At 37.2% G+C, this 18,861-nt stretch overlaps 1 protein-coding gene across 2 annotated transcripts in view; it reads right to left on the bottom strand.

Annotated features, from left to right (window-relative positions):
* The window catches only part of csmd2 (CUB and Sushi multiple domains 2), a 288,152-nt gene that overhangs the window by 236,668 nt on the left and 32,623 nt on the right, over window positions 1-18,861 (bottom strand). For both annotated transcript variants that reach the window (XR_007139415.1, XM_047808186.1), the window contains exon 3: window positions 10,428-10,540. Coding sequence is in view for 1 of the 2 variants with exons in the window: in XM_047808186.1 (XP_047664142.1) it covers window positions 10,428-10,540 (113 nt within the window). In the remaining variant the exon portion in view is untranslated. The remainder of the gene's footprint in view (window positions 1-10,427; window positions 10,541-18,861) is intronic.

Below are 18,861 nucleotides of genomic sequence, written 5' to 3' on the forward strand. Positions count from 1 at the left end.
AAGTGTCAGGGTGATTCTAGGCCTTACTGATACAGAGTTACAGAGGCTAGAATGGAGGGTTTTTATTTCCGTCTGAGTTGTTTACCTGATAAACTGATTACATACATTGCTGTATATAATGATGGTAGGTAAACAACAACTGAGGGTCATAGCCACATGTCTTGGCTTTCACCAAAACAAAAAATGAAGTCAAAAGACTCAAAAATGGATTTTATATTAATATTTTTCTACGGACATGTCCGTCCGTTCATGTTTTTCTTGTTTATTTGTTTACTGTATAACTTTGTATAAAAAGACTGCATGCTTAGTTCAAAAGTCCTATAACAAAGACAACCCCTCTGCCTAGAAGTCTCCTGTGAAAAAAAGGCTGTAAACTGACACCCTGAGGTGTGAGAGTGTGAAATGTTTGAGAATTGCGCAATAAAGTTGAAAAAAATTAATATGCGCGCGCTCATTGCACAGCCCGTCCTCACCCGATGTATCATGTTGCATCTCGTTGGAATCGTCTCCTTATTGGCTAAAGAGCTATGATGCTCGCGAAACATCAAATTGCTACTGGAGGGAGCAATTGTCAGTCAAAGGGAGGGTGTCCCACATAGCATGGAGAGACCTCATTGGCTTCTTAGCTGCCTATCTCTGCACCACAGGCACCCCACAAGGCAACAAGGCACAGTTAAATAGACAGAGTAACGACAATGGGAAACAGGTGTGGAGAACGGGAGGAGCAGACGAAGGCGGGGCAGACACGTGACAAGGAACATAAACACATGCACGCTGCCAAAGTCCGGGCTGAGTCCTGACACAAACAAGGCAAGTTTGCAATTATTGCTGAAGATATGGCCGTGAAAAGAGGTGGTTCCATTTTTTTGGAGAAGAATTGAAGGACATTGGCAAAATGAGCAAATACGGCAACATTTCAAAGGACTGAATACAAAGAGTGCCTGTAAGTACTAGGACTTTTTTGCAGTAGTTTATCAAAATGCACATTTGAGAGCATTTGAGAGGTCTACATTCATCATTATTGTATTTCGTTTACAGGAATTGTGAAATGGATACCATTATGCACATCTACAGAAGATGGCAAGCTCCAACATCCAAATGGCCTTTTAGAGCAACTTAGCTATGTTCTCAAAAATCTGACATATGACATTAAACGTATAGACTCATATAAGCCGTCATATTGCACTGACGGCCATTTTAGCAAGGCTATGTTCTGAATCAGAGCAGAATAAATATTGCATATAAAGAATGAGAGAGAACAACAAAATGGCAGAAAATGATTGTGGAGAAGTCATATTGTCAAATACAGAGTAATCACTAAAGTGCCACAGGATATTATTTACTAATCAATACTACATATTTGTAGTAATAATACTAATTACTAATTACTACTACTTATAATAATAATAATAATAATAATAATAATAATAATAATAATAATAATAATAATAATAATAATAATAATAATATTTAGCAAAACTGTAGGACCTCCATTGAAGCACTTCATTGTAAGAATCCTCACCACAACATTCACCTGATTTAATGAACAGTAATCAAATATTAGCCAAAATAATGCAGGCTAAATTTAGTCACACTAGGTTTGCAATATAGAGTCTACATTGTATTAAGAACATGATGTCTTCAAACACTAAATGCAATTCATTTCATGCATTTCTACTCCCTTACCAAAAAAATGTGTAGAAAGTGAATATAAAAATTGTACAGATATCGAATGTCTTTTGGGTTCACTGCATTTTTTCTATCTATATTCTATCTATAATGAGAGCATTTAGCACATATAGCACTTAAGCAGTGAATGGACATAAACTGAAAGTTGGAGATGAAGAACTCTGAGATCTGATGCGCTGAAGTATGAGTTTAGGAATTAGCCTCATGTGATGTGATTCTGAATTATGAACAGATACTCAATGAGAGATTTTCAATGTAAAACTATTTGTATTATATCTATGTATTTTTACTAGAGTTTAGCTTTTGTCACTGCTGAATGTTGATGCTAAATTATAAGCTAAATTATATTTAGCAATACATCGTTGTTTCTGTTCTGTTGAGAGTAACATAGCCAGTGTAAACAATGAAGAACATTTCTATAAATATGAAGCATTATGTTAAACACTATTTAAAGGCTACAAAGCTGAATCAGAAGCACCTGTCTGGTAACTTAGGCAATACGAATAGTTAATAATACTCCAATGTTTAACTCGATGAGCAAACTGCTTCAGGAATGTGTATGATGTCACCTGGCCGGTAATATAATCACTGACTCAAAAAGCTGACACATATCACACACTGTAGGACATCTGCCACAACAACAGTGGGAGGCCAGCGTGTATGTTCTTAGTGAAGACAGACATATAATGTGTTTTACTGCTAAGTACAGAAGCTGTGCTATGGATGAACACAGAGTTTCAATCATTCGGAAACAAAAATAAATATGGTGAGGTGACTCATCTAATTTATTCTCTAATTTAATTAAGATAATTAGTTTTAACTCTGAACTTTAAGTCAAGTCAAGAAGCTTTCATTTTTATGTCAGTATCTACAGCTGGTATACAGTACACAGTAAAATGAACACATTTAGAGTCAGTTCAATCTGGTTATTGAGTAGTCTGATGGTTTGGGGGAAGGAACTGTTACAGTCTGGTTTTCCAGACAGCAGCATAAAGCACCAAGCATCACTGTTAAGTAATAAATACTACCAAAAACAAATGTGTTCTTATATCAACATCTTATATTCATTTGTTGACAATATTTGTTGCTGAAATTGTGGATAAAGATAAACCTATTTGTGAAGTTGTTTTTGCTAGCTAACTAGCACTAATATCACGGTTATTAGGAGTATCTACGCCCACTCTGAGCCACTGGTGAACTATCCAGATGCTTTATGCCAAGTAGAGTTCAAATATCTCATCACTGAAAATAAATCTGCACAAACCTAAATCAATGTGGGGTACTGTATGTGGTAGCTTAGTGGTTATGGTGTTGGACTACTGCTCAGCTCAGAAGGTTGTGAGTTCGAATCAAAGGACCACCAAGCAGTTGCCCCTGAGCCTTAATTGTTTAGCATTATGAATAAGGAAAATGTCAAGTCACTCTGGATAAGGGCGTACATAAATGTAAACTCAAACAACAATATATTAATGACAGAACTGTTAGCATTGCTAGCTGTTCTTGTTGCTACAGCAGCAATAATGTGAGGATGCTTAAGGTACAGTAAAAATTATGTTTTGTACACCAACTCATTTTGAAGATAGACCTCAATGACAAGCGGGTTATAAAACCTGTTCTTTCTTCATATAACATGTATCTTTTGTTACCGAGACACCCAAACCAGCCTGGCATTTAGAAAATACATCTGTAATGCTAAGCTCATTAGCGACACTGTAATAAATTCTGACCTGAATACAGTTCAAGTTTTATTTATGGTATTTCAATGGTTTCGATCTGTCCAATTTAATAACACAGGAGATAAAGGGAATTAGCATAAATTTATTTTCTTGCAAGTATCTTTCATTTCAGTCTTTCATAGCAAATCATGGCATTTGAATAATAATTAAAAGATTATTAAAAAAAAAGAAAGAAAAGACTGCATGTCACAGTGTAAATCCACAAAGACCAAAGAGAGTGAGGGAGAGGAAAATGCCTGAGAGAGAGTCTGAAATTGGATGGCTGAAAAAGAGATTTATATTTGTATTTTATGTACATGTGTGTTCGTGCAAGGCTTCCCCTTCCCACGCGGCCTCTCAGAGGAGATAGTGGGTGTTCGGTGGAGAACACGGAGCCAAGCTCGGTTTGATGTAAGCCTTGGTTCTGAGGCTGAGCTCAGGAAACTGCAGGCTCATTATCTCTCCCCAAGATGGGCTTCCATGATACCAAACCCAGCCAGAAATGTTGCTTATTAAAGAGGGATGGAGGCAAGACATGAGGGAAGGAGGGATTTTTTGCCCTTCTTAATATACAAGACACTATGGCCTTTTCGATATGACATCTGCTCTCAGATTAGTGGGGTTTTGAGGGAGTAGATCAGCATGACAATCAACAGACTGTGGGCCACAGTGCCAAGGCTTATATATGTGTGTGTGCTATTTGTCTGAATGAGCAAGTACAAATGCTGCAATTGGTATATATTTATTAATTTGTTTGAACATGCAAGTGTAAAAATTTCTAAAAAAGCATTCAAATGCATGTTTACTATTGCAATTTATATTTCGTTTGCTCTGGTAGATAAGAGGCTCAGCTTTATATTTATATATTTATAATATAAGATGCTGTATTTTTGTACCTTAAAACTGCTGCCGTAATCATAAAGCATGCCCTGTGCTTGTTGCAGTACTACTATTAACAATATACTCATACTCGTAATGTTTTCAATGCACAATGCAGTACTGACTGATTTGAAACCATACAGCTTTATGTGTTATCATTTATAATTTCATTATCCAGTGTCACGTTGTAGAGGATTTCCATTTAAGTCTTTTTCCACAGTCTTTCCTCCACAGTTTTTCTCACTGGGTTTTCTGACAGAGATCTACTGTAATAGTTCAGCAGACATACAGCATATCTGACATGAGACAGATGTCCAGTACATACTTTTCAACACATAACACAGATGTCCAACACTAAATCCAACACATAACTTTTATCTGGTCATTTCATTCATCTAAATACCCTTATTTTTCTTATCTTTTACGCTAATTCTCCTGTTAGTCATTATCACTGTTTTATTGCATTCGGCTATGTGTGTTAAATTCATCTCAAAAGATGACAAAACTGTACGTGTGAATCATCGAGTATAGTCTGTATATATATATTTTCATCTTAATATAAACATGGGAATTGAAGAATTGAATATAGATCAGGTACTATATATATATATATATATATATATATATATATATATATATATATATATATATATACATACAAATCTGAACCCTGTCAAAATATTGGAATTGAACATCAAGTCCTAGAACGTAAGGGCAGCCTTTATCTAAATTGAAATTTCTTGCTGATGATGTCTACTGTTAAAAGCACTGCACAAATAATATATAATCTTTGTGAACAGGAGCAGAGGTAAAGCCATCTATGGCTCTGCATTAGTCAATAACACACTACAGAGTTCCATCACATCAGGTCTGGAACACCTTCTTCCACACATACACACACATTCACATCACTTAGATCCCTCCACCATAACCAATTCACTTAACACATTCCCCTCGCTGCAGCACGGGCAGAAGAGAGCAGAGGGCTGCGGGGAGCACTTGTGTCTCACAGGGACATGAGAACACACTCTTTGATTCAGTGCTAGGATCGATTTAAAAACGCAGGGGTTCATTTCAGCACACTGAGACTAGAGAACATTTAACTGCAAATGCTTGCGTGTGTGTGTGTGTGTATGTGGAGGGGAGGGGGGTGTTGTTCTTCATGTGGGGAATATTATGAGAATATTATAGATATAAAAGGTAATAATGTGTGATGATATGCCTAATGAAGAGGCCCAGATGTATAAGTGGATTCCTTCACCCAGCATGAAACAAAGATCTAATTCATTAGAGTAAGTGTTGTACTTAAGTCCACCGCTCACACTGATTTCCGGACCATGCCATTAATTAGCAAGCTGTCATGCAATACCGTGTGTATGTGGGCTGACGGCTTCAACCAGTCGGTGATCGAAGGCATTTTGCAAAACAGAACAGTAAGATGATGATATAGATCCTAGGTGTATAATAATTTCAGGTGTTTTTAAATGATTTTTACCCTCAACACTAAGCCTGTATGTTTTAATAAGCTGTTAATGTGGCTTGCTTTGCTTCTTTGGCTGAAACTTTACCCAGCTATTAATATTCCTAAGGAAATGTCTAACATTGATTAATATTAATTAAAATGGGCTTACATGATGGCTGATCTGTCTACTGCTTTAAATGGCAAAAAAAAAATCGCATGGCATAGGTGCTCACACTGTGTCAGTGGCTCTCAATGAGTGGCTGTCAAATCTAAAATTAAATTTCAGTCATGTCACTAGTCACCTTCGGGTGAAACATGCTGCCAACCAGGCAAGACTTAAGCAGTAATGAAACTTCAAGAAACACAGAAAATAGTGATATTAAGGTGATTGGTGGAAACATTTCTTTTCCTCAAAGTGACTGTTCATACTTATTAACATTCACATTAACCCCATGCAGCCATTACATATGAATGTTTACTGAGCGACACCTTGCTAATGACAACAATGAAGCCACAGAATAGCTTTAACTTGCTGCTTATGATTCTGTTATTTTTCTCCTCCGTGTGAATATTCTTCTTTAAATTTCTGAGCATTCTTTTTTTTTAGCATTAATTAAAATCCTTCTAGTACAAAAACACCAGCACTGCCCCCAGCAAGAAGGTCAAAGGATGAAAGTCAATAGGAAGAAGCCACAACCCAAACACTACATCCAAGGTTTCCAGCAGCACTTTGTAGTTCGAGCGCCCACCTAAGCTGGGAAACCCAACCGCCTTAACCAGGTCGTCCAAAAAAAAAAAAATTCCGCTGCACAAAAGGCCGTCAAGTGCATCTCGGAGAATAGCGTGGACGCGCTTCATACCGCGAGCGGCCACGGTTTTGGGTTTATTTAAGCCTGTTATTGTATTAGTCTATAGTTCTTGCAAATTTAAAGTAAGTTAGCTGGTGATTTTGTTGTTTGAGTTCTTCACCTGCTAGCTAGGTTGCACATGCCTGTTTTTAATAATTGTTAAACGTAGTACAGAGTCTGTGGTCTATCTCAGAAAGAAGCCCTGCACCCCCACCCAACCCTACCGCCTTAACTAACAAATTTTCTGCAGGAAACCCTGACATCTGCACCCTAGGAATATGGAATCAATGACATATTTGCAGAACATAGCAAAATTCTTTCTTTTTTTTTCGTTTTTTTTTGCCCTTAATATGCACCATATATTATGTATGTACTCGAAAGCATGTATTATGTACTGTATGTACTCAAAAGTTACCAGAAGCATGACCAACAAGACCAAAAGCATTATTTACCAGCAGCAAAACTAGTGCAGTAGTTAATAATTTAGCAGGATTTACACAGACGGATGACAAATGACAGACTAAAACACAAAACAAAATAAAGTGGAAGTGTTAGTTGGCCACGAGCAACCAGAAAATGGAACATTCTTCCAAATATATTCCTGCAACCGGTGTTTTGTTTTAAACTCTCCCAAATTTTTTTTATTTAGTTTAAAAAGTGGTGACTGAAGGCAATAACGTATGCTTTACACCATGTTCATACTTTTCAAACCATTCAGTGAGCCCTCATGTCTTGTAGATGGGAGTGTTATATATTCTACATACTTTAACCATGTGTCCCCCATTGGCCTGCACTAGTGCCTCCTGTAATTCAATTTAGATTAATGATGATGTCATTTGTTAATAAATTGTTATCTTTCACAAATTGTTAAGTTATTGGTGAAATGAAATACTTCTGAACAAGCTGTTATTGGAAAATAGTCCAACACTTCAGGTTGGTAAGAGAAACCAGTGACTATTTTATGTCAGGCCCCATCGCATTTTATTACTTTTATTGTATTCGGAGTACTATTCCAGCCCTTGATTTTGTTCATATCTTCCGAATATGGGTTAAATCACACCTACTGCAATGGTAAGTTGATCTCCAGTAATTTCATCACATCTCTGTTACGGAAATCTGTCCACAAAACCCTGTTTAAAACATAATTTGTCCCTGTGAGTTGGCAATGGAAAATCCTCATTCACAGCTTAAGGCTCACTATTAAAGAGGCTTTTTGCGGTGAGGAAAAGTATAATTGGACATTCTTAAATTTGCCTTCATGAATTTTTCTTTGGCTCTGAGGGACAGACGTACTGCAGAACACAATGGCTATGTGGGATTGATAAGATTTCACTGGGTCTCATTATGGCACTGTCTTTAGTTAAAGTCAGGCCAGGGGCATGAACTCCATATATCACACTGTCTTATTCAGTGACATGTATGTAGGTCATGTGAGAGGAAGTGGCATGTAATTAAAGTGACTGGGAGACTCAGGTTGATCCATATGGCTCAGATAGAACCTTATCTAGATGAGAGTAGGTAGACTTATATACAGTGTGTGTACAGAGTGTGTAGAGGCTCTCTGAATCTCCCACTTGTTCTGTCACTTCTTATTGCTTGCCAAGAACGAGGTTTCCAATGACGTTTTCACTTAGCTGCCGGAGCAGGAGAACCTGATATTTCCCAATTATGTAATTTCAATAATGATTTGACATCAGTGCCAAATCAAGCCTACTACCTGAAGCACTGATGCTTGAGCATGGTGAGAGAGTGAAAGTAGAAAAAAAAGGTGTGAGAGAGGCTCTCTCTCTCTCTCTCTCTCTCTCTCTCTCTCTCTCCCTTTACCATCTAAGGAAAAACATCCTTAGATGGTAAATGAAGAAACCATGAGAGGAACCAGACTCAAAAGGAAACCAATCTTTTTGTGAGTGACACTGGAGGGCGTGATTATAAATATACAGTCCAACGATTGTGTATTGATAAGGAGGTTGTTGTCCTCAAAGAACACATATAGTTGGCATCTCCTCTTAGTATAGTACAGAATATCTCATGATAAACAAAAACTGATTTTTGTTGAATGCGAATTTTTATTGTAGAATTGTGGATGCGTCATTTACTTGAACAACATCAAAACTACTATAATATAATAGGATAAATGTGATAACAAATATCTGTATGTGTATTCTGAATTGAACTGGACGTGGGCGTCAATTTGACCGGTAGTGTACATAGTGTATGGACTATATGGAGTTCTGACTTTATAAATAAAAGCATTGCTCAGTAAGACAATGTTTATCTCTGGCTACTGGATCTTACTATAGATAAGAAGAAGATGAATTGTTCAGTCTTGATAAAGTATTCATTCAGTTACATACATACCATTTCACACACACACACACACACACACACACACACACACACACACACACACACACACACACACACACACATACACACACACACACCATTGAATCAACACCTCAGATGTCTGAGAAATATGATAAAATGTTTTTCTTTTCTGAATCTGAAATAAAGGGCAAAGGTAGTCCTATTGAATTCAAAGCAATACTGGATATTGGTCAGAATTCTGCAAAACAGGGATAACTAGCAAATATGGTCCCAGAAATCAAACTCTCAATCAATGTCTTATTTATAGTCATGATATTGTTTATCCAGACCTTTGGAATTGGAAGAATGAAAAAGAACCCTTTCAAGAAAACGTGTGTTGAATCCCACTTGCTGTGTAGAAAAATATCACTAAGTGTGAAGTGTGCTTCAGCAGTCCTTGAAAAAAAAAACCCTAGGATTTATAAAGGTAAAATAAAGTTGCTATCCTAACTAATATAATTATTTAGGTAAAATAAAGTTGTTCCATAACTTTTGAGTTTATTATGATTTATTCATGCACAAGGGCCAGCTGATCTGTGTGGAGAAAAATATGGTACACTTGCAGAATACGTGTCACATTATAAAATGAGGAAAAAAGATTAAGCAGACGTGTGACTCAGGAGAAACATAGTCTTCATCATTACTGACTGGAATGGCTTAACTTCAAGATTACCTTACAATTTTTTACATTTGTAATTTATTTAGAAACAGCGATGCCCATAAAAATACCCATTAAGCTGACTAAGCAGTTAAGAGATCTAATTCTAAATGTTTATATCATTACCCTGTATAACTATTCCCTAGCTAATGACAGTGTCTACCCAGTTAGCCTACAGTGTCATGCGATGTCAGCTATACAGTAACTGCTTGATGGAAATCCAATAAAATCTGCTACCCAACCAGCAGTTATTAAAGATAAACTGGTGAGAATGAAGGTAAGGTGTATGTTGTGAGGTGAGGTGAATGTTGAAAATACTTATCAATGCGTCTGATTTATAGCTGACAGGACAGGTCATTAATGTTATGCACATAGTTTTGCCAGAAGGTTTATTCACCTGTCACTCAATCACAACACCGATCAGTAAATGAATGTCATTCTCAAAGATTTTCCCTCTTTTGTGCATTTGAAGAAGTTCTTAACAACCATTTACCCAGATCAACATATATATCGCAACAGCTCAACATGGAATCCACAGAAAAAGTTTGGCTTTAATCTTTAATTTAACTGTGCATGTTAATATAATTATATTCTAAACAGGAATACTTAGTTCTGCAGAAAGTCAACAAAGAATACCAATGTATAATTGAGGGAAGCAGCACTAAAAACAAAGACAGAACCTTGAGTGACTGAAGGACATAGTCAGGGACACAAAAAGTCGAAAATTGTCAAGGGCACAACGTAGAGAAGAAAATAGAGAAAAAGAAGAACATAGGCATATCCGACTACATGTTTTATTGCACTCCTACCTTCATATATTGCTTTGAAGCCCTGGCCACTCACAGCATAGTCCGATAGTAGCCACAGTGTGAGTCTCGCTCCAGTGCTGACTATTGGAGGAGGAAGCCGGAAGCCTGTTAACCTACAAACACCCAGAAGAAAAAAGCATAATAATTAAATCAAGAGAAATACTTTTAAAATATTTATTTATCCTCACCTCATTATTGTTGAATTCTCAAATCAAATTATTCATAAGATGTTAATTCATTTTCTATAACAGCAGCTCTGACAGTAGTACCAGCTGTACATCAAATTCCAGGGCTATATTAATGCACTCGTTCTACTCGTTATCATGAATTAGTATCAACTCATTCATAGGGACTTTTATAGCAGCTCCACATAATCTAATCTTAATAACTTTAAAAGGGAGAAAAAAATGGAAGCTGCTGAGGAAACTAACAAAACGTTAAAGCTACAACACAAATGATAACAGGAACTAGCTTGATTCGAAGACATTCTGTGGAACTAAATACATACAAAGCATAGCAATCATTCATGAATATAAACTTGTATCTCTTAGAAAATTGATGAGGTATGTCAGGAATAAAACCAGTGAGGTTGCAATAAGAATATAATAAACTTACAGTATATAATACAGTGCTGGGCAGTAACGCAGTTACTTTTGACAGTAACTAAAAATCTATCGTATTACTTTTAAATAAATTAACTCCGTTACCGTTTGGTGCGTTTGTCCGTTACTTTTTAAAATTAGTTCATTTAGGCTGAAGTGTAGACTACAGACTAACCTGTTTACAGCAGCGACACATTGTAGGATTGGTGGATGCCGACCTGTAAAACACGACGACGCCGCACTGTGGGCGTGTTTCCGTTTATTCAGGTATTTGCCGCGTTAATAGCGAGTCAAGGTGAGAGCAAGACGAGTTTCACAAAGTGGAAATATGCTCATTATTTCTTTAAAAAATTAACTAAAAAGATGCTTTTTAACAGTAATGCGTTACTTTTTGGTGTAAGTAATCAACAAAGTAATTGAGTTACTTTTTGAATGTAGTAACTAGTAACAGTAACTAGTTACTATTTCTTAGTAACTAACACTGACAGTATAAGTATAAAGTATATAGTAGATCATTTTCTTGTAATAACATGATATCTCGTGTTTTATATCTTAAACAATGCAAAGAACATAAAGGCAAGAAGCAAAAAAAACAAACAGCAGCTCCAGGGCATTTCTATTTTATGCAACTGCAAAAAAAATGTAGGAATGAATGACTGGAACATCAATATTTGTATATACTACATGTATGTCACCTTCTACCATTGTCTTGGTGGTTACAATCAGTGTAGCTCTGATCTGGTATTATTTCCAAGGTCAAAAGTAAAACATGAGTCACATTGACTGAGCTATATATATATTTTCAGTGCTCTATTTTCAGTGCTCAAGTAATCACAGTCTCTAGACTATATATGGCTTTTCATTGTAATACCATATTAGAAGTATGTTAATACTGACAGTAAAAAATCACACATTAGAGTGAGTATCAGGGTATCACAAAGCTAATAACATCAGTGTGTGTCTGTGTGTGTGTGTGTGTGTGTGTGTGTGTGTGTGTGTGTGTGTGTGTGTGTGTGTGTGTGTGTGTGCGTGTGTGTGTGTGTGTGCATGTGTGTGTGTTGCCCAACTGTGTGCTGGACCATAATGATTTAATGGCATAATGGAAGGAAACCCATTTTGTGTTTGTCAAATAAATAAATAAATAAATAAATAAATAAATAACAGCAGCACACTTGAAGCTTGCTAAAAAGTGACTGTTTTTTAAATAGACTAGAGGAATGAGAGTGTTTGACTGGGATATCTTGCAACCTAGCAAGTGACAAAGCAGCAGGCGACTGTTCGTTGTCTATGTAAATAAGCAAAAGAGGGACTTGATTCCTTAGACAGAGACAGTGACATGGAGACAGAGTGACAAGTGACATTTAAATTGATATCTCAATTTTATGCAAATTCTATGTTTCGGGGGGAAATGGCAACTCTGAATAATTTGCTTCATATAGGACTCTTGTTAACTGCTGCCTTGTATTTTTCTCATATTACCTACAAAATAGTAAACTAGATAAGGTCCAGTACCTGGTATAAGTAGTAAATTTGTCATGTATAGATCTATTTACAAGTTGAAACACTATAAGACACAAAATAACTAAACTGCTTCAGTGAATAATCTCACCTCATACTGCTGGTTTGTCCATATAACCTGCTAAATCTTTTCCTGCACCTAGCCAATGTTTTCATTCACAAAATGCTCTCACTGAACACCATTTAAACACATTTCATACTCTTTGATTTTATACTTTACCATTATAGCAGAGTAACGGTTTAGAATCCTACTATCTTGTAGGTGTCACCCAGAAGGGAATGAAATCCCTTGAGTCAGCTTATGTGGATGTGGCTTGCCACTGTCACCTCTGGCTTGCTTATTATTATCTAATTTTATATCCAGGTTTCTGGAAAGCATCTTTATGACATTTGTTAAAGGTGCTACACAGATATAATTGAATCCAACTGAATTATATGTACACCCTGTAAAGTAAATTAATATCAAGTTGAATTTAGATATCTGGGTCTTAGTGCTTGATCTATATTCTAGATACATAAGATGAAAGCCATCCAATCATGATCAGTCACAAAACCAATGGAGGGATGAGACCTCTGTGCTGAGGTTACACTAGAGGGCTATCTGCTGTCATTATCACATGGATGATTCCTTGGCCATTTGGGCTTGGTGCTCCATTAGAAGTGGATCAGTTATGCCTCCATTGATCCTAGGTTCTCCTGAGAAAAGGACATTGGGACACTGGAGAGTACAAAGCACATAGAAAAAAGGAAAACGAAATAATAAATAAATAAAACTGGAATATTCAGGTAAGGAGGGTGAGTGATGTTAGTATATCATATGCTAATGGCATTATGTATCTTCTGTTTTATTGCACACGATAATACAATTGGGTGTTATGATTATTGGGGTTAAGAAATAGGGTAATAAAGTACAAAAACAAGATCCAACCATAGTACATAATATGTGCAACATTTACAAATGAGAAAAAAAAATAGCAATGCAAATATTCACGGTCAAAAAAAAGGTTGAATATTGATATGTTTTTTTAAGTGAACTCTATTGCAAACTCGCATCTCTCATCCAAACAAGGGTCATTGAAACCTTCCATTGAAAAGCATCCCTACCATCAATAACTTATAAAACATTATTATCATGTGACTAATGTATACATGTGTGTATTTGTATGCAGTAAAAAAAAATGTTCTGTTGCAGAAACTGATTAAAGCGTTCTGTAAATGTCACTGCTACCCCCTGCCCGCTGCTGGGTGAGCATTCAGCACATCCACACAGGCATTGATTTACTGGAGGCCAGTGCAGCTCCATAATAAAATGTGATTAAATGGAGTGTCAGCGTGTGAATAATGAGTCACACAGTCCATGCACCAGGTTATGTTGTCACCACACACCAGAGGTCGTGACTTTTCTGCCATTGCTCACATCAGTCCATCACGGGTTAAATCAATGTCTTCAATTAGCATGGCTAGCTGTGGTTGAGTCTCAGACATGGCCTTGTGCCAGCAGACATGCACAATATGTCATGAATCTGCACCGTGTATTTTACAGCGGTGAATTCCACACTGGGAAAGAGCAACATAAACATGCAGATAAACACACACACATCCTAGCTGAAAACCTTCTAGCGACTGTTTGCCACATATGGTGCTTCTATAAATTGTGCCGGTTCTGTTGAGCATTGTGAGCATGCTCCATTTCTCTCTCGTTTCTTCTTCAAGGCTCATGCTGAGTTGAGATAAATTGTTTTAAATGAACAAAAGCCCCCTCCGCACTTGGGTTACTCCTTCTTAAAGTGTAGACCCCAGGAAAGTAAATCAGGTTGTCCTCCCTCTAATCTCATTCCGTAGATGTGCAGCAGTGTTGCTGATGCAGCTGTTTTTCAGCAATAGGGGTGGGAGAAAAAAAGAAAGCACAGTAGCATGTTTCTGACATGCAAGCAGGTGACATTGAGGGATAAGTAAGGGAAAGTGTATGTGTGTGTGTGTGTGTGTGTGTGTGTGTGTGTGTGTGTGTGTGTGTGTGTGTGTGTGTGTGTGTGTGTGTGTGAGAGAGAGAGAGAGTGAGATCATAACAGCTTAGAGTTAAAGTAAGCAAAAATTGGTTCTTATTCTAGCCATTTTCTAATATGTGCTTTTTTCTGAAGTGTGTGTGTGTGTGTGTTTGTTTGTGTGTGTTATGTAGTGTGTACACTGTATAATTCTGACTGGTAAGAAGTTTGTACTTTATTCATGTGTTTAAGGAATAAATTGAAAATGAAAGTATACAACTTGATTTTTTTTTCTCCCATTACTTCATATGTACAAATCTAACACAATATTACTTCATCACAGTAGTGATGTACTCTACTCCAGTGTCTTCCACCACTTTTGGCTGAGGCATTTGTCAGGGACTGAAGTTTGCTTCTTCAGTATTGCACGTGTCTAACGAGAACGAGGTCAATGTCACCATGAAAACACAGACCATATTAAAAAAAGCAAAATTTACCACCAAACTTTTCCTGACTTATCGATTTCTTACACTTTTATTGACATCGTATTTTTCTATGATGATATATATTATTTTAAACTTAAACAAATTTCAAAACAAGTTCCTTTGTTGTTTTGTCTGCTGCTGAGGGTCAGTCAAGTCCCTGGTGCTGCATTCACCTACCTGCTGTGTGTCTGTTCACCATCAGCTTCATTCAGTGTGGCTGGGTTTAGACCAGCTTGGTGCTGGAGATGCTAGTTTTGCTCTTGGGTGTTCAACAGTTACTGCAGTTTTTCTTTTTCTTTTTCTTTTTTTTTTTGGAGTGCTCAATTTTCATTTGTTTACTGGTTGGATTCCTACCAGGGTTTTGATGTACCCAATAATGGCCTGGGGCATTTAACTGTCATCCTCAACTGAACTCGTACTGTGTATGGCTTTGAGGGATGTTTGATGCCTGTGGTATATTTGGTCTCCCCCAGAGAGACTCCAATACTCTTTCCATATAAAATATCAGTAATATCTGTTTTTGATCTAAAACTAGTAGTTACTTCTCCTTCTACTTCTTGTTCTTCCTGTTCTTCTTCTTCTTCTTCTTCTTCATCTTCTTCTTCTTCTTCTTCTTCTTCTTCTTCTTCTTATTATTATTATTATAGTATCTACAGTATAAATTCAAGTTGAAGACGTTTCCCACCATAGTCATCCTACCCAGCTGTTAGTTGGGTTTGATTCGATTGATGGTGCTGTCAGTGCCGGCTTCTGCATTTGACACAATCGTGCCTATAACTCTCGGCTCTCCACAGCCTCAGTGTGGGCCAGGGCAACCTCAAAGCAGCTAAAGTCCTAGGTGAATGCTACCCAATTATACTCTCCTACCCCATATATCCAGCCTTCAGCCAGCCTCTATAAATATGCACTCGCACATCTCCACTTCCCACACACGCTCGTTCATTCAGGTTATGCATCAGGTTATTTTTGCCACTGCAGCTATGATGGCCGCCCAGTGAATCACAGTCTGTAATGGGCACGATAAGTGATTTTGTGCTAGAGATTGGATTATGGCACATACTGAGTGAAGAGATAATACACACAACCACTGAATGCCCAAACAGAAGCCCAAACCATCTGCCTGCAGCAGCTGGGTGAAGCAGTAAACTCTAGACATAGACACTAGAAGTACTTCTTACAACTATAACTGCATGCTAAAGCCTTACAGATATTAACTCACACATTTCCTGTGACACCTTTATATAGATTGCAAATGTCCACAATTATTTCTCCAAATAAATATGCTGTGATGTGTGTGATGACATACTGTAGTGAGATTTTTTTTCCATCTGAGCAGAGTTTGTCACTGATGGAGCATCATTAGCATGCTTGGATTTTGGACAGTGCCAAACAAATTGAGCCAGTGAAGGCGGCTATCCAAGAACAGCCAGAGCATGGGATTGAAAATGCGCTTCCCTTTCACCTCCATTTCCCTTCACAGTGGTGGATGTCAGCGATCCAGAGCACAATCTTCAGACTTAATGAGGTAATCGGTTCATCTGAAAAATCAGAGCAACGCTTGACTTGCACAGCAAAAATGGGCCCTATTAGTAGTTGCTACTATAATTTCAGACCAGCTCAGGCTCCTCTGCATAAACAATTAGATAGTGGCAACAATTTATCTGCCCCTTTTATCAATACAGATGTGGAAGGAGTAATTGAAAAACAATTTTTATTTATTTATAAAATAAATAATTATTAATAAATAAAAAACTTTCTACTGGAGTTCATGTTGGCTATATTTAAAACAGCACTTCAATATTGAACAATAACCAAAGCTAAATTTACCCTCCAGCTTAAGCACACCCGAGGCAAACTCTGCCACAGTGAATGCAGGCAGGGGCAAATTTCATAAAATAACTTTTAAGTAATTTCATTAATACAGAGAATGATGAAGAATGCTAGAATGAGTGAGTGGAAAAAAGAGAGGAGGTGATGAGGAAGATGAAGAATAGCCACCCGGGCTTGAATTATTGAACGTAGGGAAGCAGTGATATAATACAGTGCTCATCGTGCAGGGGGAGTTTTGGGCCATAAAAAGCACTGAAGAAAGTGGGAATGATGAGTTGTCACAGAGCGAGTGCAATGGCAAAACTCGTCACAAGGGGGATGGATGGTTCCAAATGGCTTCACGTTGCTGCTAATGATCCTCGGCTCTTACTCTGTCATTGCTGAACAACTTGTGCCTCCTCACTCAGCTCACATAAGCACTGTTGACGGATATACATTGATGCAGGATTTCTTTCTTACATGCAGCTAATAAAAACTGACAAAAGCACATCGAAATGAATCCTAACCACGACGCAACACCTAAACGCTGGAAGGGTTGCGTATCAAAATGAAAATATGCCATAAATGCTATGTTATAAATTAAATGACTACCACATTGTCATAAGTGCATTTGTCATCAGTGGCATTAAAGAGAAATGGATGAATCTTTTCATTGCCATATCGTAGATGTACTATGTCTGAGTTTCACAGTGACTTGATCTCACTCACACTCATTTTCTACAGCTTATCCGAACTACCTCGGGTCACGGGGAGTCTGTGCCTATCTCAGGCGTCATCGAGCATCAAGGCAGGATATATCCTGGACGGAGTGCCAACCCATCACAGGGCAGTGGCTTGATCTTAGTGGCCTTTATCACATATATGACTTTATTAAAGCCAGATACCTGTGTGAAAATATCAAATCATCTCCGACCAAACCTAAACACATACAGTACGTCTCGCATAACCATGTCTGTAGTGATGAGGATTCATTTCAATCAGTGTTACAGCCAAGAAAACACAATTTAAGAGCAGTTTCTGTTGGTTTTATATCATACATGAATCATGAATACAGATTTTAAAATACATAATTTCCTCCAAATTAAAATGTCTTTTTTTTTCAGTGCCAGATTCTGATTATATAGTGTTAGGGTCGGATTATTTTACTGGTCTTTAATACAATGTTTGTCTTTGAAAAACGTTTTAGTTTAATGAAAAAAATGCTAAAAAAAAAAAAAAATGGACAGGTTTAGCTACTGCTCAATAAATAAATCATGAGAATATAGCACAGCAAGTGAACACAGAGGTATACTGTATGTTATGTGCTAATTTCCAATCAATAAGGTTAAATGTCAAGTAAAATTAGTACTATTTTCAGATTGGCAGATGATAGCATGTTAATAGATGAGATGATTACATATAATATTCTCCTCGTCCCTTTTTTTTCTTTAGAGAGAAAGTGAATGAGTCGGCAATGACCGAGAGAAATCAATTAAAGTGCATTTATGAACTGAACAATAAACACTGACTAAACATTGTTTGACTGTTTCTGACCATCAATACATCAGCAAAATAAACAATGAACTAAACAATTAAACACCAATAAAATGGTGTCAGTGATGTAGCGTTATTGCTGCTGGGAAAGTAATTAGACTGAGCACAATCCATAGAATAAGGTGTGTGTGCTACTGTGATGAGGCAAGAGAGAGAGGATCTTGTTTTGCTGAAGTGTTTGGGCACAAAATGCAGAGTGGTTTTACAGTTCCAGCTTAAAGGAAAGCAGTGATTTAAATGTGTGGACAATGAGTAGAAATTATACTTGGTACAATTCTGTCTATTACAAAATTGATCGTAGATGTTTATTTCTCTCTGCTCATTATTCCCATGCTTGCTTTAATCCTTCCTTTGCATTCTCTTTGACTACCTTTCATTGATATTTACTCTTCGTTCTTTTATCTTTCTCTCTTCCTCTTCTCATTCCCCTCCTCCCTTTCTCTGCCTGAGCTCTAGACCCAGCAGAACCACAGATAAATTATTC

This window comes from Tachysurus fulvidraco, chromosome 24 (assembly GCF_022655615.1).
Source record: "Tachysurus fulvidraco isolate hzauxx_2018 chromosome 24, HZAU_PFXX_2.0, whole genome shotgun sequence".
Classification (NCBI taxonomy): Eukaryota; Metazoa; Chordata; class Actinopteri; order Siluriformes; family Bagridae; genus Tachysurus; species Tachysurus fulvidraco.